Genomic DNA, 21,991 nt, shown 5'->3' on the forward strand with positions numbered 1-21,991 from the left:
GGATGTTTTCTATTGGTTTAGACATTCTTTTTCCATATCTGGAGAGACAATAAATAACAATTTAGCAAACTCATGACTTGGAGACAAGTTTTTGGACTAACCTAGTTAATACTGAAAGTGCAGAAGTTGTACAAAAAGCTAAAGTGGCAAATGCACACAGATCATGGCTGTCAAGAATGAAATTTGGACAGCTTTTACCAGTTCCCCTTGTTAAGATGGGTAAACACTTCAACTTCTGCCAAAGCAAAGCAATTTTAAAAGGCATAGGTATCTGTGGAGTAAATGTTACAAAAGTTAGTTTGTTAGAGAATTTTAAAATGGAATAATTTAGAAGTGAAGGCTAAACTTGCATTGATTACTAAAACTCCTATTTTCCTATGTGCTCAGCATCTTCTATCTTGGCTCTATTTTAGCACTTCTGAAAAGCAGGCTCAGTGGCTCAGCACTGACTTTAAGGCAGTCCAACAGCAACCCCCTGTAAGGCAGTTTTGATTTGTACTACCTGTTAGTAGTTTGTCAATTGTGTCCACAACAAACTTTGCATCCTCCATGTTGAAGCACATTGGGGGCTTGAATTTAAGCACGTTTCTTCCTGGCCCATCTGTACTCAGTAGAATATATTCTTCCTTAAGTCTGGAAAGAGCAATAACAAAAAATTATGTTTACCTTTGCACATGGTTCAGAAAAACTTAAAAGTGTCAGCATGCAGGCTGTCCAGCCAATGCCCTTCTGCACCGAGTGGTTTCTTTTTCTGCCAGTTGGCTATATTTTAACAACTACTGAGTGGCAAGGTTACTTTGTAATTGTGTGCTTGCCTTGCGCATTGAGGAACCATATGATTGTCCCTTGTACCTTGTTACGAGATATTCTGCTTCTGCTGTGGCTGGGGTCCTTTCTGCTTGATCCTTGATTAAGTCCACTCCAATGAATAAGCCAGAACCCCTTTTAAAAGAAATAAAAATAGTTACTAGCTGTCAGAGGAAGGAACTGCAAGTGAACTAAAAACCTGAGAAAGATGTTTTGTGAGACCAAACCTTTACTGCATGAGAATTACCTGATGTCTAGCTAGTAATAGAAAAGGTATTGCTGTTCTGAGGAAATGCAATAATACAGTAGACTTTTATCTGCTCAGAATGCCAGCACAGGACATGATGTTAAACATATTTTCCATCCAGCTCATTAATTCTGTTCTTTGTGCACTTGAAGTAAGAGTTCAAACAGGAAAGTGAATTCCTTTAGCAACTAATAAATCAATAAAGCAGTACTGGCCTAGAGTGCCAAAGTATATCAGACTCTTGATAAACTCAAGCTTGTCTTAATCTAATGTACAGCAGGCTGTTGCTTTTTGCTGAAAACACAGATTTAATGCATTTCTTTAATCAGTTGGAGTGAGTTGTTTGACTGACTGAACCAAACAAAAAGCAGCTAAAAAGGTAAATAAGGCACTGATACCTGACATCACCAATGATGGGATGCTTGATTTTCTGCTCCTTGAGTAGCTTAATCAAGAAGTTTCCCACTTCTGTGGCATGAGCCTGAAGGTGTTCCTTCTCAATCACATCTAACACAGCTAATCCAATTGCACATGAAACAGGGTTTCCTCCAAACTGAGTTCAGGAAAAGAACACACAGAGCCAGGGAAAGGGAAGAAAGATGCAATCTTGTCACTGAAAGTGTAGCCTCAGTGATATAACGAGCATACTGCCATTTATATCAAATGGAGCCAGTAAATAGAAAGTTATATACTAGAAAGAAGCAAATAATATACGCAGTAACTGTATGGGTAATAAAGATTAATAAAAACACTGCATGATTACCTAATTCTAATACTTAGACTCCTCTAGAGAAGGAGAGTTTGGTCAACTTTTTACTTACCGTATTAAAATACTCTACTCCTGTGGCTGCGAATGCTTCTGCAATTTCTTTTGTGGTTGCTACACAGGCAATAGGGTGCCCATTCCCTATGGGTTTCCCCATAGTGACAATATCGGGTATAAAATCTTCTCCTTGAAGCTGGAATGCCCAAAAGTGCTTGCCAACCCTGCCAAAGCCAACTTGAATTTCATCAGCAATAAATATACCTCCTGCCTTGCGCACATGCCTGTAATGTAACAGATTTTATTGTCTCTTAAGAGAGGAAACAGAATGTAATACTTACTGTTTTAAGAACATGCAGAAAGCATTACTTTGCAAACTTCCAGGAAACAAACTTATACAGGCCTACATTCTCTATCATGTGTTCAAAAACAGATTTTTGCCATGCGAAGTTTACATTCTAACGTGAAGGCATAGGACATTTCCTGCCTATCAAGCTATATACTACAGCAGGCAGAGAAAGTCTCTATCATCTACATTTAGCAAGTATGTTAATTTAAAAAGTTAAGATAACAAATGACCACTTACTCTGCAACCTTCTGAAAATAGCCTGCTGGTGGAATGATTTGACCACCCACGCTTGGCAGGGATTCAACAAAAAATGCAGCAATCTGAAACAGATGTAGCATGTAATGTTTTGAACACAACATAGAAAGTTGTGGAAATTGTGTTAACAATTAACAAGCTCTTTGTCATTAGATGGTTCTTGCATGATTATATGATCTTTTCTTTTTGACAAGTAAGTGAGTCCATACCACTTAGCTCAGTAATCCTGAATGGCATTGACAGTCAGCCATGCTCATTTCTAAGGCAAGACAAAAGGTTAAGGAAATAGCTTTTTACCTTTCTGCCTCTCTTATGTGCTTGCTCAATAATGTTTTTCACTTCATTAGCATAGGCTGTTACTGAATCTTCATGGTCTTCTCTATAAAGTCCTCTGTATGTGTCTGGAACAGGAGCCTATGCAAAGGAACAGGAGCCTATATTCAGCATATCATAAATAAGACTTCATTAAATTTACAAGTAGTCAATAGTTATAGGCTTAAGTACATACCACGTGGACCCATTCCTTTTGGCCTTCTAGATTTCTGAATTTATATGGGCTTATGTCAATCAAGGATGTCAGATGTCCATGGTAAGCACTTAAAAAACAATTAGCAGAACTAAACAGTAATTTCCTCAGTAACAAGAGTTCTTCAGGATTAGCATTACTGATAGCTAAAGAGTAGCTAGGTTCTGTTGCCTGGTGGGAATAACAGTCACGCTTAAGCCGAGAAAAGCTCTGAGATTTCTGTCAGCTTAGTAGTATTTAGATTTTTTTGCACATCTGAATACAGGGGATGCAGAGGGACAGTACTCCTTGTCACTGGTTTGCTCAGGCCAGTGACTAGAATCACAGCAGTGTAAGTCATGAGCCGTATTACAAGACTGCAGAACAACTGTAAGGGACATGTCTGGCCTACTTCTGAATACTCTCCAATGATGGATTTTCCAGTCTCGCTGGGCATCCTTTTGTAATATTTGACTACCTTCATGGTAAAAAGAGTTTTTCCCTATGTCTCATCAGAATTCCTCAGGTTTCAACTTGCGCCCATTGTCTTTATTCCTGTCACCATACATCTTCAGACCTGGCTGCATCTTTTCTGCTCCTTCCCATTAGACAGTTGTAGTTACAGTAAGATCTCCCTCTAGCTGTCTCTTACAGCTGAACAAATCCAATTTTCCTAACCTCTTATGGCTCCCCACCCATCGTGGCAGGCCACTGCTGGCCTCCTTCCAGTATGTTAACATCTGTTGGGTACTGGAGAGCCCAGCCTGGACACAGTTCTCTATGCTGGTCTCACAAATACTGAGCAGGGGGAAAAAATTACTTCCCTCAACTTCCTGGTTACAATCTTTCTACTACAACAGGTTTTCAGAACTGCTCTGACCACAGACCAAAACTGAGCCTTGTACCCCACAGTAGATAAAATTACCAATATACTTACTGGTCTAAAACTATAACATCTTCATGTTTTGTATACTGTCGTGCCAGTCTTAGGGCAAGATCGTTAGCTTCAGATCTACAATTGAAAAATTCAGTAAGTGTTTCGTTTTGGATATCAGAGTTTTGCAATTCTGACTTTCCTTGCAATGCTGTTTGTGTCTGCAGAGAACAGACAGAACTCGATGCATGTTACTCACAGATCCCTTAGTAATCAGCACTCGTTAGGTAGGACTGTTCACCAGAACAGAATCCATCTTAAAAAGCTGAAGTACAGAAACTACTTCGGAAACAGTTTGGTGGGGTGGTTTTTTTTTTTTTCTGTAGTTCACTTGGGAACACAACCCCAGCCTCAAGCAAAATATGCATGGTTACATTTAATTTTGATAACAGAAGTAATTGCCAGTTAAGAAGACAAGTCAGACCAGAAACTAATACAGTAAATATTTACATTAATGTTTTGTAGTCCAAGGCCTTATAAACAGAATAAAACCCTTCTTAAATAAAGTGCTAGTTTATTTTCCCGATAGAGATCTTGCTAAACGTGAGCTTCAGTCACTGAAGTTCTAAAAAGGACCACAGTTTCTTCAAAAACAAAAACCCCAAACCATGTTTTTGGTCAGTATCTAGTCATCCACACCAGATGATGCAGTCGGCTGTTGATAATGAAGTATTTTACTTGTCTGTATGTAACTAGTGAAAACACAGTATCAGTTATAATATACCTCACTCACTTACCCTGAATTCAAAAAATAAAAGATGCATAACTTCTCAGGTAGCGTTTTTGAAAGCCTCTCTGCATAATCAACCAAGTTGTCATGAAGATAACGGGAATTTGTATTTAACAATTGATTCTGTTCATGGGCTGCTTTTACTACATCAGGGTGACAATGTCCGACTGCAAGAGAGCATGAAGAGTGGTTTGAGAGTTCTTCCATGTTATGCGTGGTGTTCACTAACAAACGCATACTGACTTAATGCTTGCGTTTCTCTATTAGTACAGAGCTATCATCACTGATGATAATATTTCATCAGTGGGGCATTGATGATATTGTCAGCAGAAGTCAGTGTCGGTATGCCTTGAAAGCTTTCACTTAAAACTTTGGGTTTTTTTGCTCTGAAAGTTTGAAATCGCCTGTTGATGTATTTTATAGTTTGTAGTTGAATACTGGAACTTGATATGCTAAAACAAATAGTGTCTAATTTAGTAGTTGGATTTAGACATTTGAATAATTTAGGTAGGGGTTTGGGTATGTGCAGGTAAGCTTTACCATCAAAGAATGATTAGGCCTGCTATAGGGTGTTAGTGACAGTGCTGACCAATTAAGAGAGATTTCAAATAGTGTAAGAAACCAGCCGCTACTTCATAATACACAAGTAAGGCGCCACACTGAGCAGTGGTCCTGGGACCGTACCCTTAGCAGTAGCTTTTACAAATACAACAAGCTATTAAGCCATCTGTTAAGTAAGTCTTACAGTTAGGTGCTTTACCTGAGCTTTCATGGAAAAAAAAAAACCTAAATTTTGGACAAGTATGTTTCTAGGAAGACAGAACAGGAAGCAAGTCGGGAAAGCACATTCATGCATACAGAAATTCAAATGTGAATCGTAATTTCCCAAACTCTAGGCTCAAGAGAGGTTTCTTCCACTTTTCCAATTAAACTAGCCTTCCTCCCAACACAATGCAACAGTGATAGAAGGTACCGATTGTTCCTTATTCAGCTTAGAAAAACATGGTATCAAATAACTTGACTTTTAACTTACCGTGAGCAACATTATTTATGCAGTCAAGGTACCGTCTTCCATTCTCATCGTACATATACTGGCCTTTTGCCTTTACAATCTTCACCGGATCATGAGAAAAAAACAGCTTGCAGGAAGAGCTATGGCAAGCATCAGAAAGCAAAGTAAATCCTAGTGAATTCTAAAAGTCACTTAGCTTGCTGGTAGTATTTTCAGTTCAGTCAGTTAATCAAGAGAAAGACATTCCCCCCGCTTGCCAGCACATGCTGACATCCTACTTCTAGTCCCTAAAATAAAGCCTGGCATGGGGAAGAGAACAAGCCTTGTGCTCTAAATGAAGTCAAATTTTGTTAGACTTGCAGGGGAAAAAACACACTCCACAACTGAAAATCCTTCACTAAGAATCGAGCCGCAGCCCACAGATAGGGCTTACCTCTGTAGTTTCAGCCAATCTTAACTGCGGTTCCTACTCTCTACACTGTCAGCCCTTCGTATTATTGAGACCCTCTTTGGTGCCTCTTAACTTGTGATAGTTTTTATTATATTCTTGCTATTTGTGAAGATCCTGATTTTCCAGATAGCTAGCACGGTGCCGGGTTGTTGTTACTTCCGTATAGAGCTTCCCTAACCGTAGCTGAAACCTTGAGTGATTTTATAAGGCTGGGTCTACTTACGCGCGTTTGTTGTTTCACTTTTTAAATAAATTGCCAGTAAAATTGAAACACGCGTCTGCTGAAGTAGGAGTTGCAGGGATTTCAGGCTGAAGCGCAATGCCAAACTTTCATGCTTCATTTAGTAAAAGATTGCTTATACAAAAAAATAAAATAATTTGACTATAAATAACAAAGTCATTGTCAAATGAACAACAACAAAAAAAGACAACGATAAGAAACTGCTTCACTATCCCTCCCCTACAGGAATCCTATACTTTCTGCGTGAGCTAGCAGCAGAACGGTAAAAGTGTTAGTTTTTTGGTAAAGCTATCCTGACTGTTCGGGAGATGCTAAGAAAGCACTTACAGAGGCTGGGTCTTTGTTCCCAGTAACAGAGAAAATGACTGACTTACTTAGAAAAAGATTAAATACACCAAATGGTATTCTTCAGGTTTGTGTAATGGCACAATTCTAATTCCAGCATTTACTTTCAGCCCAACTTCTGCGTTCATAAGATATTTCCAGATTAAAGTAGCCTTGATTTTTAATAATATAAGGTACCACATGAAAACATTCCTACAGTTAAATACATAGAGTTCCACTACTATTCCTGGTAGCAGTCTACGGAACTATTTTTTAGGTTAGTTGAAGTTAAGTAATTGGAAGTTTGGAAATGCGCCTTGTACTTAATTCCATCAAATTGGGCAGGCATGTTGTTAATTCTGTCACCTTTTTTTGGTGTAATAGAAAGCTGTTCTGAAAGACAGGCTGTAACGCTAGGTCAGGCAGAGCCTCTGCCCAGCCCAGCCTCGCCTGGCAGCACCGCTGCCCGGCTCCAGCGCTTCTGCGGGTGGGTTAGTTCAGCTCCACGTCGTCCTCCCAGCTGAACTGACAGAAAATGCTTCCTAAGCAGTTTAAAGTTTAAACGGGCAGGCTAGATACCACGCAGGTTTTATACTTTAGTTTTGTAACCCCCCTCCTTAAGAAACGCTAATTACCGTTAATGACCGCAGTAGAATCAGGCTTGGCACGCTAACAGCACGGACTTTCCCCACGAGGTTGCTAGTTCAAACCCAGAATGCTGGGGAGGCCGGAGCTCGGTTGCTTTAGCCCCGGGAGCGGTGGCGGAGGGCCGGGCGCGGAGCAGCCGGAACTCGCCGCTGCCGACGTGCGGGAGGACGCGTGCGGGCGGCCGCGCTGGCTGCCCCGGGGGGTGAGAGCAGCCGGCGAGCAGGGCTGCCCGCCGGGGCAGCGGGGGGCCCCGTGGCGCCCGCTCCCAGCCCGGGGGAACGCGGCCCTGGAGCCACGTCAGGCACCCCGCGGCGGGACGGGCAGCCCGGCGGTAGCGCTCTCCCGGCCCGAGGGGCGGCGGCGCCTCCCCGGCCGCGGCACTTACCCGATGAGTTGCCGCCGCAGGGCCAGGGTCTCCTCCCGGGAGCGCTGCGCCGGCCTCATGGCCGCTCTCGCCGCATCCGAAGGGCCCGGGCCGGGCCGGGGAGGTGCCACCTCCCTCGGAGGGCGGCCCGGGCCGGGGAGGGGCCCGCCCCGCCCCGCCACCGCGGCGCCCCCTGCGGGCCGCGCCGAGCTGCGGGCGCAGCGCTGCCCGTGTCCTGGTGGTGCCGCCTGTGGGGAAGGGCGGGCTCGGGGGGTGGCACCAGTTCCCGCTGGACTCACGGCTGCGGGAGAAGTGCCTTACCGTGACACTTAGCAGAAGCTGCACAGGGACACAGGCATTGCACGTGTGTCTGCTGGAGCAGCACTCTAACAGCGCGCCTCCCTTATCATAGAGCCCAGGCCCTGACCTCCCAGCTGCTCCCAAAAACCATCTAGAACATAGCTTTAGGCAAGCTGATTTCACAAGGAGTAGAACAGTAACTCACCAGCGCTTTTGGGCTCCTCTGGCTGCGAGGCTCAACTCTTCACTTACAGCATCAGGAGTGCTGACTTCATCTCATAGGTACCGTAGCACAGATGGGGGAGAGGCTGCCTCCGCGGGTGCTGCAAGGCTGCTGGCGGCTCACGTGGAACCAGGGTGCAAACTGGACCCCGTGGTGTTACAAAAGCGGTGGTGGCATACCTGCCCCAGATCTCACTGTTACCAGGCACCTCAGAGGTAATAACATGTTTTTGAGGGCTCTTCAGGATCATTATTACAGCTATATCATTACACTCTCTCTTTTGAAACACTTACACATCGAGGAAGTTTCTTTTACAGTTGAAAATAATTTGAGGTGGTAGCCTAGGTGTTACAAGTGTATTAATTGTTCAACACATACTTCACTATTTAAGCAAAAGTAAAAAGAAACCATTTGTATTGTGGTACTCTTGTGTTTGGTTGGTGACAGATAGTAGACCTGACTGACTACTGAAGAGCCCATCCTAGGACAGGCAAGAGTTAGGATTAAAAGAGGAAATGCTATCACCTGATTAGAATGGTCATTCCTCCATTCCTGTTTGATTGGAATTACTTAAAGAAAAACAGGAAGACAACTAAAAAGGATGTTCTGGGATGGGTTGAGTCCTCTGCCACTGCAGGTGGTGTATCCCATAACTGAGTTCTTAAAGATATCAAGCTTCATTCTCAAAGACGCCAGATTTTTTTTCCTTCCAAGTACATGTTCACATTCTTTTGTTTTAAACTGACAACATCTATTTAAGAAGACTCTAGAAAACGGAGCAGACCCTTTTAAAACTACACACTTGGCAGACTTTGTTGCTGACTAGATATAGCCACCAATAATTATCTCTAGTTGCAATTATTTGATAAACCCAGGAGCAATTTAAATTTTTTATAATATGGAGAATCCAGAACCACATTGCTATGCATTTAAAGTTGGATTGAACTTAGGAAGTCAAACTCAGTTGTTGCATCAAAGTCAGGTTTTAAGTAACAAAAGACAGTGGAGGAAAAGTTAATAATGGCTGTTAATCTTTATTTGAACTCTTGTCTGGTTAAGATATTTAGTAGCTATTTATAATAACAACCTGAACATTTACAATTTGGAAAGTTTATTCTTGGTTACAAATGCAGAGTTCATTATACATATTCACACAATTGTAAAAGCAGTCTGTACAGAGAGACCATTTTTTAAAAACTAGTCTTTGCTTTTGTTACAGAAAGCACAAGAAAAAAATATTTTTGGAGGTCTCAAGCTAACGTACTGTCCATTACAGCTTTAAACTAGAAATACATGATGCAGTACTAATTAATACCATGTTAACATGTTAAAACAATGGATAAGAAATACTGTTATTAATGCCTTCATTTTTAAAGTAGTTGTTCCCCAAAGAAATGAGTAAATAGATTACTTTTCATGGCACATACATGATTAAAAATCACAAAGAGTTTGCAACTAGAGATGTTAAGTAAATTTTCTGTATTTTAATATCTCTATATATTGCTTTTTAAAGGTGATACATTTTACAGAGATTTAGTCAGCTTTGTATGAAATACCATGTAAATACATTCAAAACAAAACTAATTTTCACAAGGTGTCCAAACTGCACACACATATGAATAGCCCTTTCTCCTCTGAACAGCCTTATTGGAGTGATGCGACCACTCACATAAATAAGGGACACTTGCATAAGATGGTAGAGGATTAAGCCTTATCAGCATAATTTCAAAACAAATACGCACAGATAAAGCACACATTGCATGTATTTTCCTAAACTGTATACAAATAAGTGACATTTTAATTTAGATTTTAAATACCAGCAGATATAGGTTCTCAAATTACGTTGTTTCAGAAATGCTAGCGTATATGCCATTTTAAAAATACTTCTATGTCCAAAGTAATTTAATGCAACAGAGCAGGTGGCTTTCAGTTTTGACTGGTATTTTGTGCTGAACTTTCATCGTATCGAATATTTTTGATTGTTTTTTAAGATACCAGAAAAAAAACCCTCAAATAGTAGTGCAAAAAGTTGCTATGTTATGAAGTTACCTATAAAACTGCACTCCGTCTATGAAACGAGCCAGCAAACACAACAGGTCTCCAACCCTCATTCTAGCTGATGGCAGTTTACTACCTTTTCCGCTTAATTTGGAAACTCAGTGGGTCACATGGGTGCTTTTGCTTTGCAAAACCAGGTCCTGATTTTTTTATGGAGTTGCAGAAATGCAAGTTTGATATGCACCCACTTATACTTAATAACATCATGTAAAATCCACTTTTCAAAGTTAAGCATACAACGCAGTGTTTAAGAGCATATAAAAAAGCAGCAAGTGGTATTAGTGTCATTTACAGATACTTGGGACATCTCCATTTTAAGTTTCTGTTCATTAATATCTACATTATATAAGAAACCACACACAGGCACGCAAGTGAGCTGACTGTTCCATGAAACCGTGCAACTATGAGGCAACTTCTACCAGAACTTAGCGAACAGGGGTTGATTGTTGTCCTAAGACATAGGAAAACCGCAAATGTTAATAACGTATTTCTTATTCCACTCTGTTGTCAATAATGCCACTTCTTATGCATTGAAAACTCATGTTTCCCAGCTTTCTTGTGGTTTTCCCCCCAGGCTCTCTACAGTGGTATAGAGTCATACAATCTATTTAAAGTCCTTCTTCCATTCATTTCTAAGTGACAGGTTTTGGGCGCTTACTTACTTCAGCTGTAGATTACACAATACTTAGACATCCCTTTTGTTGTGCCATCTAATGGTACACAAGCATATGGAAAAGTTGCAGTAGTTCACCTGGGGACATGAAAATACTACAAGTAATTTTTAGCTTGCAAATGTAAATGTTAATCAAGGAAAACAAAGTTTAGGAAATGGATTTTTTACTCACTGGTTTGCTTCAGTCTGCAATAGATTCCCCAAAGTGGAGCTGTGAAGTATTTCAAACTGTACTAATTACAGTGAGGTTCACTGCAGTACCAGGGACACAATTAAAAGGCAGGTAACTCCAATAAATGACAGTGAGACTGGACTAACTGGAGTGACCAGATGTTTTCTCCCACCTTTTTTTTTTTTTTAAATCACTATTGCAGAAGGGTCCAAGAAATATTCTTACATAAATGCTGTCCTGTAAGATTGCCAAGGTCAGTATATGCCACAGTGATTGCCTTGGCAAGCTAAAATGTCTTAGGCCTCTTGAAATCTACCCAGATACTTCACCTTTCACTTGAATACCTTCCTGGTTAAACAACTGGAAGGCTGGCTGTGCTACTAAGCACGTCAGCAGGTACTTAGGTAAAACTTAGGTGCTTTAAATGAAATAAAGCAGTACTGAGATTTTACGCCACCCTTGGACACCTACTGAGGACACTCCTAGCTATGCTAGTGCAAATTGGAACCAAAGTCACTGATCTGAATTCAGCCAGATACCTACAGTATTTGTCCAGGATAAGTGGTTTGGGGACATTTAAATTTTTACATTTTTATCATTTGTTGTTATTAGTATTTTTGCATCTCTTAAATATAAATGTTGTCTGTAAAGAAAATAATTCAAAGCTTCTGTGCTCTAAAATGTAAAAATGGAAACTTGACAGGTAACCTACTACAGAGATTTTATTTGTATAATGCTTTAAATTGTCTGGGCAACAATGGGACTAAAAAAACCAAGAGAAGGGAGAATACGATGGTATTTCCCAAGAAAAAAAAAAACAAACCAAAAACAGATTTGGAAAAAAGATTAAAGTTTCTATCTCTGCGCTCCTGTTTTACAAATGTCTATTCAAACCATATAGTTATCCAAAAGATGTGCCCATCCCTATGTGTGCTGTCAATTCAGGGACAGTGTCATGGCATAAAATTTGCATGAAGTTTGTTTCTCTCTATTAAAAAAAGCTCTCCTCTAGAGGGCAGCATGAAATCAGTATTCAATGACCAGGAAACCTAAGCTCTAATACTCCTTTATAATACATACTAAATTTACAGGCTAAGGTGGTACAGTTATATTGACCAAGGATGGTTATTTACTATTACGATAAAGCTGAAAATTTCTGGCATCTTAATATTTTAATTAAGCTATGCATTACAAATGGGTGAGTGAGTTCATTCCGGCCCAAGAGCTCGCTATATTTGGCTGATGGCAAAACCACGTGCTACGTATAGAAATTCACAGATTCATTCTGAGCTGTGGGCTGGCAAGATAGTAAACACTGCAGACTGAAGTCTTTGCTGGTGTAATCGAGTTCGGCACTCTTACAGCCAGCATAGTTGTGCTCAGTTACACAGCAGCTGAAACGGGACACTGAGCTTGCACATGGGAGGAAGAGAAGAAAGTAGCCAAATGAACACAGGCTTTCTGGCATGGAAGCCTTGGTCATCACAAACATGCTTCTGGGTAGTGCGTTACTATAACAATCTTAAAACCGTGGGTAATGACCCGTGTCATTCTCCACAGAATACTTTTCATCATTGCATAGGATGTCTTGAACTTCTGAAACTTCACACGTTTTTCTGGTTTGCTTAAGGATTTCAAATACTGAATTTATGAAGTTACAGAAGCCAAAAGCTCACCTAAATATTTCATCTATTGGTTTCCTAAAAAGAAAACACATCAGAAAGTCTCTTATCGTTACAAGAAACATTCTTATTTTTTAAATACGCAGGAGAAAAATCCATACTGAAATAAATTCATTACCATTATATATACAGCAAGCATTAGAAGCAGCGTATACAAGAAAGGCAACTTCCCCCATGAGAATAAAACAAAGCATGTGGCAATGTCTTGATTTTTTTTTAAAAAAAAACCCTAAAATCCCAGTGCATTAAGGCTTGGAAACAGTTGCAGTTTGGAGTCAGACTGGGTTTTCTCTGCCACCTGTTTCATAACCCAGAGAAATATTCCTGAACTCACTGGCCAAGCCCATGATTCAGCTGCAAAACTAATTAATCTCACCTGCCCCCATCAGCACAGGCCAAATCATCAGGTTCTCGCTCTGGCAAGGGGCCTCTCTGGAGCTGCCAGCACGCTTTCAGCACTGAACTGGAGTTACAGACATGGGGATTATTTGGCCATGTTCCCTTTCCCCTAAAATCCATTCCCCCCAGAAGCTTTAGGGAGCGCTCCCCATGCTTACAGTCAGCTGCCGCATCACCGCTCCTGCAGCACCAGGGCCCAGGACCGCCACAACCACAGCAAGCAGCAGCTCTAGTGTTAGTCACTTCATGCGTCTGCCATGCACTGTGGCAAGGTAGCCCTGCCTGCAGAGCTTTGTGGCTGGAAAAACTTTTTAGGGGTTTCAAGTGAGTTCTTGTGCCCCTAGGACTCTGTTTGGGAACGTTGATTCCAAAATTGATTAGGCTACAGCATGTTAGAGAGAGGATGTCGGTAGTAACTAGAGAGATGGTCATTAGCTACTATTTTAAATAGAACAAGCCTCAAAGAAAGCTGCTTGTCCTCTGCTCCTGGGCAGCGGGCAGACGTGGTTATCCTAACATAATGGAAGTCACCATGCTTTCACTGTCGGTTAAACTAGACTAAGAAATTTTGTTTTGTAAACTAGAAAACAAAGGCAAGACATAAATTTGTCTAGGCTTCAGATTCCCCCAAGATCAGTAACTTAAGTGTGTCACCCAGAATGTCTATTGATAAATCCATGAAGCTAACAGGATAAATCAATTGCTCAGTCTCGAACTGACTTACATTTCATAAGCGTGAGCAGCCTCCCCGTCAATCATCTTTATTGCTACTGACATCTAGCGGTAACATTTGCTGCATTTCTGGATTCCTGTAAAACTATCTTACATTCTCTCAAACCAGAAAAAAAGAGAGCGGTTTCCTAGGGGGAAAAAAATGCACTATGCTTTGTGAGGCTGAGGTCATTACTGAGTTTTGAGCGAGACTGCCAGTAGTACCTAAAAGTAAAATTTGTCTTTGTGAGCTATTTGCAGACTGAAAAGTATTCAAAAAGACCCACATAAACATTTTCATATGGAAGGATAAAATAATCAACTGATCTGGCATGAATTTGCTGAGCAAAGCACATCTTTTTTTAACTCTCCCCAATAAGATCATGACTGCTCTGAAACAATTTAGCATTTAACAACCTACTCTTCTAAATGTGTGTGTGTGGAAAGCACATGGAAGTCTAAGCAGATTTCCTCTTAGACGCTGTGAAATCGATACAAAAAATCAACAGTTCCTCTAATACAGTCTGTCGATCTGCACGATATGATCAATAAGGAACACTGAGTTCAGAATATAAAGGCCAAATGCACTGATCTCAGTTGGGCACCGGGATGGGCTTCAAGTGCAGGTCACAATCGCAACCCCCTGCGGCAGCCTTGCCCGGGGATCTGTACCTCACCCTGTTCCTGGGAGCTCTGCTTTCCACAGGTCTCGGCTGCTTTGACGACGGAAGAGGTCGGTAAAGTAGACGGTAAAGCAGATCCTCGGAGATATGCTGATTAGTTCCTCATAGCCAAAGTGACAATAGGGTGCCATATACAGCAGGATCCATACCTGCCAACATTTCTAATGGAAATGAGAGCAGCAGAAGTCCAGAGAAGCTACTGCACATAGGATGCCGATGTGTATGCGTGCAGTAAGTCAGACATCCTGAATGTACCAGACTTGTTGCAGGTGCACAGATGGATCTCCTTTGTATGTGCTGGACTCACCATATTCAGGATGCAGAATAAACCTATGCAGAGAGGGCACTTGCCTGGGAATTTTCAAAGACAATCACTAAAAGGTTTGGCAGCTGAGGTGGTAGCACTGATGAGTATGGATACCAGCTGCGGTCCTGTGCTAGGAAGATAATTGTAGCTGTCCTCCTTGACTGGCATAGAAATGCCGTTGAGTGGTCAAGCTGTGCCTCGGGGACAGGGAAGAACAACCCCCGTTAAGAGGTTCAGTCAACTCAAAATGAGCACTCTTCCTCCATTACGAGCAAATGTCTTGGGTTCTGTGGCAACAGAGGCTCTGTTGGGAGGGGGAAGGCTGCCATGCAGAGCAATTAGAGCAATAGGTAAAGCACTATTCTGGTATTCTGTATCAATGTTTTGCAGGCCTGGCAGTGGTCACAGTTGATGCCTACAAGCACTGGATATTCCACAAGTTGAAGACGGAATACTGACTTGTTTACCTGAAGATAATAGGACTTCGGGGTATTTCCTCAGAGAAAATATAAATTTTAATATAATTTCATAAGCTTTGGAGGTTAGCTTGTCTTGTAGCTTCAGTGATATCAAACTTCTTCAAGTAGGAGCTAGATAGAAAGCTGTTTAGTTTTTGCCAGCATATGTAAAACAAGACTTTTCTATCTGCATTGTAGATTGTTTGTGGACACTTCCAGATTCTTGTGCTTTCTGCAGTCATTCTGGGGACTGAACTCTCATTGATATCAGTAGAGGTTCCATGAACAGGACACATGCAGGATTTTGAGCGTAGAAGCCCACAGTGTGGTTTGGAGTAGTGAATTGCTTTTAGTTTGAAGATGACTGGGGGAGATGGGAAGAACAACTGTACATTAAGGGAACAATTACAGATCTTCTTCCCGGTGACATCAATGAGAGATTTGCCTTCAACCTTCCACAGAAGAAGATTTTTTAGCTTTAATTTGGGACAGTAAAGGGGTTTTTCAAAAGCACTAAAAGCCAGTGGGAGCTTGTTCAGCTGCTCCTTATGCCTTTAAAAACCCCTACACCAAAAGTGATAGCTAACAACATGAAATGGAAGTAAATAAAATGCATTTTCATTGCTGTTTTGAGTTACATAATTCTTGTTTCTTGATTTGTTAGTTCATCTGAATTTACACGGATTTAATCTGTATGGTGACCAAGAAAATGGTCAGTAACTGGTAAAGATGCAAAGTATAGCCACAAAGCAAGCAATGTGTAGGTGTAGACCCTAAGCAGCTAACAAAGACAGGTAACAAAAGTTCACTGCCTACAGCCGTAAGTCTTCTGTGTCCACATCCACCAAGCTAGATGGCCATTTCAGCATTTACCAGCAGATAACAAATGCTCCCAGCTGATAAGCTCGAGGACAACTAGGACCCAGTGACAGATAGGAACTCACAGACATCAGTCAAACCTCAACCCTACCTGCGTGGAGCACTGAGCACGTTCCTCCCGTTCTTCAGAATATCAGAGCAAGAACTACCTTAGCGCTAGGTCAGCTTGTGCAGGGCAGATTGCCCCTGGACGGTCGCATCCCTCTCAAGTCCTCTCTGGCAGTAGCTGCCATAAGAAACGCAGTGGAAGAAGGATCTAACAGAGGGTTCAGATCTACTCAAATACACCAAAAATGACTCCCTTCTGTATTCTCTAAGATCAAGGCCACAAAGAGCCCTTAAATCATCTGGTTTGATATCGTGGTCAGGCTCTTAATTTCACCTAAGACTCCTACGCAGAGCCTAGCAACTTGTATTGGGCTAAAGCATTTCTTCCAGAAATTTATCTGTTAAATCAAAAAGGCATTAAAGTGATGGGGATTACATCACTGGTCTGGTTAGGATTAACCAGTCTCACCATTAAAAATCCATGGCTTACTTTATTTGATTTTGTGTAGTTTCCGCTTCCACCCGTTGGATGGATATTTGTACATCTTTCTCTGTTCAATTTAAGAACTTGTTAATATAAAGCATCTCCTCCCTGTAAAAGAATCTGATTGCCTCTTGATCTTCATTGTAAGCTGTACAGACTTAGCTGTAAGCCATTTTCTTCCTCCTGAGATAATTTTTTTATGGCTTTTTACTGCACAATCTCTTACTTTTTTCAACATCTTAAAAAATGTGAACAGTGGAATAGTTTGCAAATTTTTAATTGATCTCAATGCCATATGCAGATATCAAAATCATAATGCTCCTTTTATTTGTTACCCTACTCTGCATGGGATGTGCCTGAGATGAGGTAATTTAAAGAAAGAGACCAAAAAAGGGGAGAGAAGGAGGAGGACAGGAGGACTGTGCAGAGTTACAGAGTTTACAATTAAAACCATGTAAACCAAGAAAAATCAAATGCAAGTGAACCCTACAAACCAAGACAATTAAACACTCCAAGCTCCCACGTTTTGGGAACCCCAACAGCAACATGGTGTGCTCTGTTGTTTTAAGAAAAGACTTCAGCAGAGCCCTCCCTGTCCTGCAACTCTCTACACTAAAAGTATTACTAGGTTTTTGTGTTTTGAAATTCTGCAGTGGCGGTTTCTTGGGGAATTTGGGTTCCACAGTAACAAAGCGCTTGCACATCTTCAGCCACAAACCCCAGAACAGGACCCAGAGGTGCTTCCTCTTGAGAAAAAAAAAGAAAAAGCTTTTCTTGATAGTAGTGGACATAACCACAGGTAGTGAAGGTTGTTCTGTTTAGCCAAAGAATTGCTATTTCCATCATATCAACAGCAGGTAGCAATGAATGGAGCTTGGCTTTGTTTCCTCTGCAAGTTTTAAGTCCTCCTCTTGGTTGACCAGATGGTATACAGCAGCTTCTTTCATTCTAGGGCTGCATCCTTTTTTTCTTCTTTGTTTTCAGCCAGTTTTTTTCACCCTTTTAATGTGCATGTGCAATGCAAATACAGAGTTGAGAGCCAAATTAGGATAGGGATTTCTCCCTCCTTCATGCGATCAGGCACACTAGGCAACACGCTGTCTCAGTACTGTTAGTTCACACAGCAACATTAGTAGTGAGTACTGTTCATTCCCAGCTACTGTCATTGGTACCTTTATCAAATCCTGATGTTATCATGCGTATCGTACGGGTTTGGGAGCTTTACAGTATTTTCAGAGTCCATAAATGACAAAATCCAGTATAAAAAAAGGTCAATATATTACTGTTGAAAGGTTTTTTTTTTCCTTTTTTTATACAAAAATTAAAAAGATCAAAATATATCACATTATTTACATATTGTGCTTCATGCTTAGAGATCACTGAAAAAGAACACACAGACAAACATTTTAATCAAAGAGAAATGATCCATTCATTACACTTACTAATCTTACTGTTAATATTATGATTGGCATTCAGATTTCTCTTAACATTGACAGTACATCCAAACGACTTACCACAGAATTAAAAACTTTTATATGCTAAGGGCGTGCTCACATTCTAACCGAGGATTTGCAACCAGTTAGTAACATGCTTGCTATTAACTCAAACTGTGTCCACATACCACATGTTTGAAACTGGGTTAGTAATTCCACTCAGCTTCAGTGTCACACCCTTGTCGGAGAATGAGGTTACAGCATCCTCCTACAAGTCTGGATCAAATCCTTATTTTTCAGAGGGGACACATCTCTCCTCATTCTCCCGGGCTGCCTTTAGCGCTTACAACCCCTGGCTGTTCTGGGTGCATGAGACAGTACGAATTACCTGACCACCTGCACCCAGATTTACTGATTCGAGCACCGAAGCAGCGTAGTGGTTGTGGGTTATAATTACAATGGCAAAAAAGTCTTTGGAAATAAATGTTTTGTAACTGCCACAAAGAGGTAACCCACTTAAGAGTCTCAGCTAGAGGATAGGGGCTGAGTAAGTCACACGAGCACTTTTTGCAGAGTGGTGCAGTCTTTGCATGAGCGGTTCCTAAACTGCCTGGGCTATAATAAAAGCCTAGCCTAAGCAAGCCTGAAAAGAGGCATTGCTACCGACAGTATTAGCAAGAATGATTTTTCATGCTTTGCAAGTTTTTGGAGCGGTGTTCCTAGCACCAGTCTACAGCTGTGGGGAACAAGACATGAAGCTAGATGGAATCCTGCTCTCCCAAGGCATGACGTTATGTCTGCCAGGCATATAACCTGTTGCTTAAAGGATGTGCAGCAGTGCAAACAGTCACCATGCAGCAAACAAAATTACTCAGGACCTGCTCAAGCATATACAATTATTATTATTACTGTACCTTATGCCAACATCCTGCTACTGGCAGTCCGTCTGGTCCCTGCAAAATTGAATTTACAAGATTTAATTTCTGTTGACAGTGACTTAAGTGTCAGACCCAAAAACCTGAAGCTCAATCTTCACAACAATGAAAGGTTTAGCAGCACTGTTAATTACCATGCAAAACCCATTTACTGTATATGCACAAAAATAAATATGCAGGCAATGTAATCCGTGTGTGTCACACAACGCAAAATTGAATACACCCCAGGGCAAAAAAAAATAAATCTATGCTTTCTTTTTCCTTTAAACAAAAAAGAAAACGTGAACAAATAGAAAAATTTGGAACCACAGTTAATTAACTTCATAATCTGCTTTATAAGGTAGTGTTTTTTGCAATCAGACATATATATGGAAAGCATGATGTGGAAATGTATTTTTTGTTAATACGCGCTTTTCAGTTTGGGGACAGTGATGTAATTTTTTTTTTCCAGCTGATACTCTAATTGTGTTAAATTCAATCCTGCAGTACTTAGTTTCTTTAAGAAATCTTGAGTTGCTGAACTGATCGAAATAAGATGAGTTGTGGACTATGCAAAGGGAGTGAAAATATTTGTCTTTTTTGATGGAGATACAAGAAACATACAGAAATCAGAAAGCCAGAAGAGCTTGCTTACCAGGAGGAAAACACTGAAAAGGAAGGAGCCCCTTAGAAGAGGAATGGACTATGTATGACCAACTCTTTCAAGATACTTTAGAAGAAATAGCTGACTTCAGCTGCCTTTCCTGATGCTGGATTTTTTTTAAGGCTCTTGGATCTCTGATTGCATGAATTTCTGCATGTAGAGCTACAGAGAGCACACATGCACTGACCCTTCCCTCAGAGCCACCTCCAAATTAACTAGGGGTGGGAAGCCACGAGGATGCATACGCAGCGGAGATAACTGCTAGTGCAAATACAGGTCAAAATGCATTTTTACATTTTTTACTGTAAATGTCAGTCATCACATTTTTTGTATTCTGTATTGATTTTATATGTAAAATAGCCTATGCCCAATAAAACAGATGCAGTGAAGTAAGGTTACCCTCTCCAGCTACTCACAGTGTAACAGGTCAAGTTATTTTCACATGCTTTCCTATAATATTAGTTAGAAAACATAACACATTTTTCTGCTGACACCAGTCAATATTTTGGTCCATAACTATGTATAAAAAAAAAGTGCAACTTGTACATTTGCCAGAGTTGTCTGGGGGTGAAGGGTAAAGGGGACAAGGTGCAGAGCAGTTGTTCGACCTAGAAAGATCCTGACCTGCTGTTGAAGCACATCCTAACACTGACTGTCACGGGGTTGATTTCTGCCCTGGGCTTTTTCTCCTTCCCGTGCACTCAAAATACTTGTTTTGGCCATCATAAAACTCCACACCTTTCTACCATGTTTCACTTGAGTGATTCCCAGATGACTTGTCAACTTAAAAAGAGCTTTGCAACCTGCGTGTAAGGCTCGTGCTCGTGCTCCTGGACCAAAAGCCATTGCCGAGAACCCAGCAAGCCTCCACCGTACGGTGGGGTGGAGAACGAAGACAACGCTCCCAGCAGATGTGCAAGTAACCCTCATGTACATAAGCAGGAAGATGTGCAAGTGCTTTACTAACTAGTCACATAGTAGTTACATACTGGAGAAATCACCTACTGCAGTTTACAATGCCTTCAATACAGATAGGTCTTGTGTTTTCCATGTAGTTAAGATGGGAGATATTGGTAAATACAACATCTCTGGGGAGTAAGTATGAAGAGTTGAAGCGGGTCTGCTGCTAGTAATTGGTTTCTTTGACACATATGAAAGTAATTTAACTTTTTGAAAGAGAGACAGCTTACTGCCCTTTTGTTTCTCTGAAGACAACTGCAAATCATCTAACATGCAGCATTTTCTATGGTTAAAAAAATTAAAATAAAACAATGACCTCTTTTAGCTAGTCATGCAAAGCCCTTTTGGGGAGCAGAGCACGAACCTTCCTGCATAGCCGTTGGACCTTCAACCTGAGCTCTGCGGGGCAGAGCTACGTGCTGCCACGGCAAATGCCCTTCTAGTGCCCAGAGTGCCGGTGGCCCCTGCTCTGCAGAACTGGCCGTTCACTTGAGGAAAGCTTTTCAAAACCCAGCTGGGAATCGGGCTCAGGGCTACAGGAGCACAGGCACGAGGGGAACCAAACTGGGCCATAGGTGCTGAGAGAAACCAGAACTAAATTTTAGCTTCTGTTACCATAAAGGGGCAAGCACCCCCTGCGTGATCTCCCATTGCTTACACTCTTTATCTGAAGTCATTTTAACTGTGGGAAGGAGGGACAACACATTGGCGTCCTTCCCCAAGTGCCATAGTGAAACATCTTGTTCCAGCTCTGCTGCCTTGTGTCCTTCCTCTCCCTGGAGGGATTCGCTCCTCGGGACAGGGCTTGGCCACAGCAGAAACACACACAAGCCATGCAAGAAAGAAAGAGAGCAGATACTGTACCAAAGGGCAGGGCACGCTCACCCCGTCCAGGCCTGGTAAACCTGGGTCCCTTTTGCTGCCTGCAATGCTACGATCTCCCTGTTTGAAAAAATAACTGCTTGTTGAGAATGATAAAGGACACGGGAGTTACTCAAACGGACACCCGTGTTTCAGCAGAGGAGGGGGAGGATGAGTCCAGAACTTCACACCCCCATTTCTGATGACACGGTAAGTCAGCGGAGTGGTTTTATGGTAGGGAATTCACAGACACGTAGAGTCTGTCATCTGGGAAAGATCTTCTATACACAAACCAGAGATTCACGTTTGTAACAGCGCAGTTAAACCATCCAGCATGTTGAGGGAGGAAAGGTGATCATCAGACATGAAAAAATTAATAGTAGTTCACATTCAATCTCCAAGCAAAATAAAGCATATTGACTGAAGGAGTGTTTTGCTGGTGTAGTAGAGCT

The 21,991-nt window shown here is 41.4% G+C and overlaps 3 protein-coding genes across 3 annotated transcripts in view; 1 reads left to right on the plus strand and 2 right to left on the minus strand.

The window, feature by feature from the left end:
- The window catches only part of HNRNPAB (heterogeneous nuclear ribonucleoprotein A/B), a 30,033-nt gene extending 10,990 nt beyond the window's left edge, over window positions 1-19,043 (plus strand). The window contains exon 8 of the mRNA XM_059825186.1: window positions 15,229-19,043. The gene's annotated coding sequence lies outside the window, so the exon portion shown is untranslated. The remainder of the gene's footprint in view (window positions 1-15,228) is intronic.
- Window positions 10-7,710, minus strand: LOC104251509 (5-phosphohydroxy-L-lysine phospho-lyase). Its single transcript, XM_059825350.1, has 12 exons — window positions 7,652-7,710; window positions 5,624-5,742; window positions 4,598-4,757; window positions 3,864-3,938; window positions 2,930-3,017; window positions 2,719-2,835; window positions 2,404-2,486; window positions 1,876-2,101; window positions 1,453-1,607; window positions 853-942; window positions 503-633; window positions 10-38 (listed from the first exon to the last, which is right to left on the minus strand). The coding sequence occupies exons 1-12, from the start codon at window positions 7,708-7,710 to the stop codon at window positions 10-12; spliced, it is 1,332 nt and encodes a 443-aa protein (XP_059681333.1).
- COL23A1 (collagen type XXIII alpha 1 chain) overlaps window positions 19,043-21,991 on the minus strand; it is a 192,750-nt gene continuing 189,801 nt past the window's right edge. Inside the window, exon 28 of the mRNA XM_059825575.1 lies at window positions 19,043-19,093. Within this exon, the coding sequence (XP_059681558.1) occupies window positions 19,046-19,093 (48 nt within the window). The 3' untranslated portion in view covers window positions 19,043-19,045. The remainder of the gene's footprint in view (window positions 19,094-21,991) is intronic.

The sequence above is a fragment of the Gavia stellata genome, chromosome 16, assembly GCF_030936135.1.
Source record: "Gavia stellata isolate bGavSte3 chromosome 16, bGavSte3.hap2, whole genome shotgun sequence".
NCBI classification, from domain to species: domain Eukaryota; kingdom Metazoa; phylum Chordata; class Aves; order Gaviiformes; family Gaviidae; genus Gavia; species Gavia stellata.